Source organism: Glandiceps talaboti, chromosome 1 (assembly GCF_964340395.1).
Source record: "Glandiceps talaboti chromosome 1, keGlaTala1.1, whole genome shotgun sequence".
Taxonomy (NCBI): Eukaryota; Metazoa; Hemichordata; class Enteropneusta; family Spengelidae; genus Glandiceps; species Glandiceps talaboti.
In genome coordinates, this window is record NC_135549.1 from 21,149,686 (window position 1) to 21,156,534 (window position 6,849).

A 6,849-nucleotide genomic window follows, 5' to 3' on the forward strand; every position below is an offset into this window, starting at 1 on the left:
CCACACAGGCTAAAAACCCCTACATACTGATACGCCATGACTGTTTGCCTACTTTGGTAGACGAACTTGTTGTAGCACAAGCTAATATTTAGGGAACTTTTATACGGTAGATTCTGTATTTAGCAACTATGCACGCATAGCTGTAAACGTTAAACATTGTATTATACTACCACTTCTTGTGTAGGTAATGAATGTTTCATCACGCTGACAAACACAGACAATAAATGCGTCTGTGTCACATTTTCATAACACGTGCAAAGTGCTATATTGTTTAATCTACAAACAATGCGTCTCACCCAAAATAAACAGATACCAGTCTGACAAATAGGCAATCACCTGCCAATTACTTTCCGCACTGTACAGTAATATGTAAATGATATGTAAATAACCACCGGACAGGAAATTGATGTTTTCAACAACTCCACGTGCCTTTGTTTACGCCATGCGGTTTTAAGGAATGCCCATCATACCCCGTACCCAAAGATTAGTAAGTTAGCTCTCATACCCTGCAGCTAATGTCTGTGGTAGGTGCTTGTCGGGCAAGTGAATTTGCTGTCAGTTTTTCAGATGCATGTTTTTTTTCCTTCCGGTTTTCTCTAGCTATTACATTTTCTTTGCTGAAAATGAGAGAATGAATTTTATAGTTCTTTTTATCTCTTTAATTTGCTCTGAAGGCTAAAAGCCTGACTAATGTTGTACAAACAGTTGTACATTCTTATTCGAGTTTTTTTCCAGTATACATGTCTTCAGTAAAAAAAATATTGTTTTTTTTCAAGGGTTCGATTTTGACAAAATAACTGATGTCTAGAAGAGTCGAATTGACGTTGACATAGTCAACAACTTTATGTTTACAAACAACTCTAAAGGTATTCTCGTTCATATTTTCAAAACACAAACAACAGAAATTGACGTACTTCATCGTAGATTCCTAGACCTAGTCTAAATAATCTTTGAAAAATCCGACGAGTCTCAGTTCTACTATTACAATATTGCCGATGGTTCTTTCGATTCAGGTTTGTAAATATCATCAGTATTAAATGAGTACAAAACGGTTTAAAACGCCGACTACTTTCATACTTCGGTGGATTTTTTTTCCAAGAAGTTTACATGATATTAGAATTTGAGTAAGCGTTTGTAAACATCGTCATCTTTCGTCAGCGTCCGAGTATGATTACAGTCTTATACAAGTACTTTTACTACACTGTCGTAAACTCTATTTTAGTCAGGGTGATTCATTGCAATAACAAAGGGTTATATTCTTTTTTGACGATCTGAGCGAAACCGTGCACATATTGTTCGGAGCTTCACTAGGGGGTTGCATAAACTACTAAAGGAGTCTGGGAGAAGGAATTTGCCTTGAGGGGGGAATTAATCGAAGTGATCAAAACAACTTATCACCTTGAGGAGGTAAAAAAAAGTGGAGTGTTTTCTTTAGCAAATAGAGTCCCTTTAAAACTGTGTTTCTATGCCAGGGAAGTTACAACGATTCCTCTGATTGGACTGATTTTGTTCAAGTTCACAACCTACTCTTCGATTAGTCTTTTCTCTTAGACTGGTGTGACGAATGACTCATCATTAGGTTGCAGTGATAAGTGACTCCGGAGTGTCCTCCTAATATTGTATCGTCTTTTGCGTGACCGGAATGACTCCACAGCGTCGCTCTACCATCGATCGCTTGTGTGACGAGTGACTCTGGAGTGTCGTTCCGTTGTGGAGTGACTCACCACCCTTGGGGACTATTTACACTTAGAATAACGGTTTACGAAAAAATGACAAGTTTACTATAAGTGCTCGTAATGTTTTTTTTTACAATATGTTATAATGTCAAAAATTGTCGGGGTTGCTTGTGTCAAATAGTACAACAGTACAGGGGTGCGTAATTTTGCCAGGATTGAGGATTTATACAAATTTTTTACGATGTTTGAAAGCAACTTATCAACTTTATATGGACTATCGAGTATTCTCCATACACTATGCGCGCTCACTTGATACAGGCTTAGGTCACTAGTTTGAAGAAGGAAAGGGGGAACATACTGCAAAATGTCCTGAAAAATCTTAAACTATTACTCGCCATTTACCTTCAACCAAAAACATCCAGACAAACATAAAAGTTAGATAAATAAATCCCAGCTAAAGATGGCCCTAAAGAAATACGACAATTTTAATAGATTGTTGTCTATTAACTCCTCTGTATGCAAATCATGTACGCATGACGTGAAACCTGGTCATGACTCATAGATTATTTTTTTTCTCTCTATACTGGCAGTAAAAGTGGTAATGGTATTTTTTGCATTCAACCATACAAGGAAGATGTACGTTTATATTCTATGTATCCACCAAAGATTACGCGTCCCTATGGAGTGCACACATTTTATCATGGACAAAAAACTCAACTGTGTGAGACCAAGCGATATTTGTCAGTAATTCTACAGACCAGTGACGGTAGCAGGCTACTACAGTCAGACTCAATATAGTTTGTCTGCCATCAATAGTTTTTTATAGTCTGGTAACAAGCGTGTCAGTACACGGTCATGGAATACACAAACACAGTCTGTTAATACAACGATACACCTCATTAATATTTGAAAATGTGCATTTATGGTTAACACTTGTCGCTTGAAATTAACACGCTTTTAAAGAGCAAGTATTACCATGCACACGTCTGTCTATGCGGTGACGTAGTCCTGCACGCGGATTAGAAAAAACGACATTGCTCAAATAGCTGGTTAAACTTTACCAAAGAGACCGATAAATCCAAGGGATTACCGTGTAAGTCCCGGATTACCGTTGTTGCTTGTTCTTTGCACTTAATGATACGGACCAGTCTCCGTTGTCCTGTAAATGATAACTTTGAAGAATTTGAAGATTATCTTTTTCAAAATCATTACACATTTTCACACAGGAAAACTCCATTGGGACACGGGAAAGCGTCGTCTGAATCACCGTGGCATGACAAAAATTTCTCGTCAGCTATGCCCCGCTAAACCCCGTGTACAATCACTGCCAGTGTCTCGTACACGACATGTATGGTTAACACGTGGTGACATACATGTAAAAACAACATCGGAGAAATCATTGACATCATTCAGACTCGACGACAGAGAGTGTATGTTGTGCTAATATTGACTTTACAAACTAATTAATTTCTATTTGATAAAAAGAAACTTATTAATTTTAGCTTTGTTGAACTCAACTAATTAATTTGGTTTTTGTTTAATTTATCATTTCATTAATTTTAATATGTTGATTTAATTAATTTTTGAAGTTCATTTTACCGTGACAAACTTAATGAGTCCCTCAGCTAACTTTATTTGGAAAACCAACAGCACTGTGCACGAGTTTTATCTTTCAAGATGTTTTGTGGTTGATTTTCGAAATGATAGGGCGCTATTAAAAGATTAATCACTTCGGACTTGAATGATCAATAAGATTTAATTTTAAGATACACAAGTAAATTTGTGGATTAGTGCCTTTATCATTTTATGAGTCTTTGTGTCCCATCAATAACGTTGGCTTGTTACATTAGACGCAAAAGCTCTGATTAGACGGCAGCGGTTCCATAACGACATTCTGTTGATATCAGCATTTCAGATGATTGTCCGATAGTGAACAATATAACCCCCCTGTCAACTCATTGTGTATAAAGTATTCCCCATCGTCCCATTGAGAGAGTGACCCATTTTTATCATACATAGAAAGTGTTCAGATTGCGGCCATGTGAACACTTGAAATTCTTTTTCACCATTTACCGTCACACTCACGACAGACTAGTATTTTCCGACATCTCGGAAATAGTAATAGTGCGTTTTACATTACCAGTGCCGTTAAAAAAGGTCAGGTAGTTTTAGAACAAGGTCGATCGTTACATGGTCAACCAATTGCTTCATCCAGAATGTCGGTCTCTCAGTTCGGTCGACACATATACGGGGGTGGAGTGGGGGCTGGGGCTGGGGGGGGGGGGAATTACCACATAATCAAGTGACTTCACCATGCGATTATCCATAAGAGTACAAGCCGCTAATTTCTATAACTGTTGCAGTCAATTGCCAAATGCTTAAAGGAAAACAATACTCTAAGTACACGATTTCGCGCTCCAATTAATAAAAAAATTCTCTGATAGTCACAAGAGTTGCTCATAAACTTTCGCTGTTTACGCACGAACACGTATAAGGTAATTCTAACAGTTATTTGAGAAATACTGATGAGTTTACCCGAGGGATGTAACAGCTCTATGAGAATGGTTGTAAAATCCTTGTGAAAGCAAGAAATAGGCTACTGGACAGATCCAACACTAGCAAAACAACCATTTTGTTCATGTTATGTAAGCCTGGGGCGTTTTTTCCTTTTAATTAAGCAGGCGAGCAAAGCTTATTAGTCCCGAGATAAGACGAGAAAAATACCTCCGTTACCAAAAGAGAGAAAATACTTGTATTTACGGGATCGATTGCATTAACATGAAGACAATCAGTCTAGACCCAAAGAATGCTATCAAGGGATTCGCCCCTTTTAATCAATGCCATTGCTAACTGTACGGGTTGTTTTTATTTTACCCGTTTCATGGTTTCACGGCCGTTTTTTCCTTTGTCTTCCTCCTGATAATTAATGAACGGATATCACTTTATTGCCGACTCTCTGGAAAAAATGACAACACGTTGATACGCAGTCCTTGAACCGTTGCGTTCAGACGTGAGATTGTTCACAGCGTTGTGGAAATCGTGTGTTATATCACTAGAGAGCTCAGCGATGGTTCGATGCTAGGGGTTACTAAACAGTGGGGGGAAACAATCAAAGGAATGATAGCGTCAAAAAATTTTATTAGCTAAGTGTAAACTTACCTAATGTAGGGTCATACTCGTTGATGAACCGCCTCGTCAGAAATTTTACTGTCAGGGCTGGAGAAAAGAAAACAGTAAATTAGTCTTTTCACAGAATGACACGGGGACTTGATTTACAACATGGAGGCCTTGATAACAATTTAACTACTCGATAGATCATGAAAAAATATTCAATAATTAATCTCAGTGGTCTGAGAATTAATGAATAGATGGATAGAGGCGTTTATAATTAAATATGTAGAAGCAGAACGGCAAAGGAGGATATTGTGTCGGAATAAATGTGGTTCTTTCACGGTAAATACTCATCAACAACACGTGCTCTCCGTCCAAGGTTTATTTTCATAGAGAGGTTTACAGATTTAAATTTACGAGTCTAACAATAGATCGAAAGATGTTGAAGATATGAATTTTGTTTGTGCTGAAGATCCATGTTTCTAAGCAACATTTAAAAGAGGACGCCAAACTGACTCGTCACCATGGAAATGAGTAACCGAGATACCCAAAACACAAATTTTGAGAGCAAACTGACTAGGGGTATTAATTAGTAGGGCTAACACTTTAGACGTGGTTTATATGTAAACTACTTCAACATGGACACGCACGTCTCATGGGGTGCAATTTACATGAAGCGTACTGAAGGACAAGTGTGGCCGTATATCCAAACTTTAAAGATTGTGACTCGATCGACACTAGACATTTCTGAATCATTTACGTGCACCAAATGTTGAGTATTGAGATCTTCGGAATAGTACAGGTCGTATGGTCGTGAGAATACCTACATATGATGGTCCGATATTCTCGCAGAAATTGATCGGGGCTGAAAAACACTCCCAGGGTCAGAATCCCCGTGAAGCAAGTTGGTTGTCCACGACAAACCTAGAATTTACGAGAGGGGCAAGTACTCCTAAATACAGTAGATGTTATTGTCCAAAGGAAATGATTGAAGTCCAGGATACCGCACGTTTTTTCTATGAAATAATAACTACCATTCACTGAAGTCTCCTTCATATCGGCAGTTGTATGGGAAAGGGAGATACTTAGTCCTGCTTTCAAGCTAATAACAAACTATTACTGGGACATATTCATGGCTTTGTCCTATTTTGATCTCTTGGAATGGGACAAGACAAACACCCACTGTGCATCGAAGTAGGGCTCGGTCACACTGAGCTCAAAAGTGTGAAAAACCTCAGATTTCTATAGTGGTCTAAGGAAAAACAGACAAAGGTTTTTGACTTCGGTATTACACGCATTTGATTATTTTTAAAGCCAAAACGTCGAGGCGAGAACCTAACCACGTCTAATATAGATGATACGACGGGCATATCTTTTCTAAAAGGAAATAATCAAGATTGTGTGTGAATACCGTACCCAGAGTCAATGTTGTTCGACAAATATAAGTCTATGTTCATACACAAACTTTCAATATTTAACTAAAACCAAATATGTAAATATCACAAGTACGGTATACGGTTTTTTTTCTGAGCGAAGGCCACATTACAATAATAATAATGTTTTGATGACCAGTTGCCGTATATATATATGCACACCTGTGTGTCGGCGACTGTTATCTGCGATCAGTTACCATCTAGCGTTTCACTCTGGTGGAAATAATTGCATTAGACACTCTGTCGGCATTTGACTGTTATTGATCTAATATGGGGGTTGGGGTAGTTTGAATGCGATGGCCAATCCATGGCGGTAGAGAGACAATCCAACAGACATTGTCAAGTTGAGCCAGTGGTCATTAAACTTTGTAAAGGGGGCTCACAACTTGTGTATAGTCACAACTGTAGTTTTCGTTACCTGATTTTCCAACGCCTAGACTTCCCAACAAGGCGATTTTATATTCGGGTAGAATCATGCCAGCTGCACCGGTACTGCCTCCACGATTCCTCTGCCGGGACGACATTGTGGCCACAGTAAAGTGTTGACTTGGTGAACTATGGGCAGCACACAGTAATAGACTGTATAATAATATAGAGGTCCCACTGTGTTGCAGACGTCACGTCACGTC

General features: G+C 38.5%; 1 protein-coding gene across 1 annotated transcript in view; it reads right to left on the reverse strand.

Moving 5' to 3' along the window:
• The window catches only part of LOC144442028 (ras-like protein family member 12), a 31,429-nt gene extending 24,580 nt beyond the window's left edge, over positions 1 to 6,849 (reverse strand). The window contains exons 1-2 of the mRNA XM_078131303.1: positions 6,639 to 6,849; positions 4,836 to 4,892 (exon numbers count right to left, since the gene is read on the reverse strand). Coding sequence (XP_077987429.1) covers positions 4,836 to 4,892; positions 6,639 to 6,744 — 163 coding nt within the window. The 5' untranslated portion in view covers positions 6,745 to 6,849. The remainder of the gene's footprint in view (positions 1 to 4,835; positions 4,893 to 6,638) is intronic.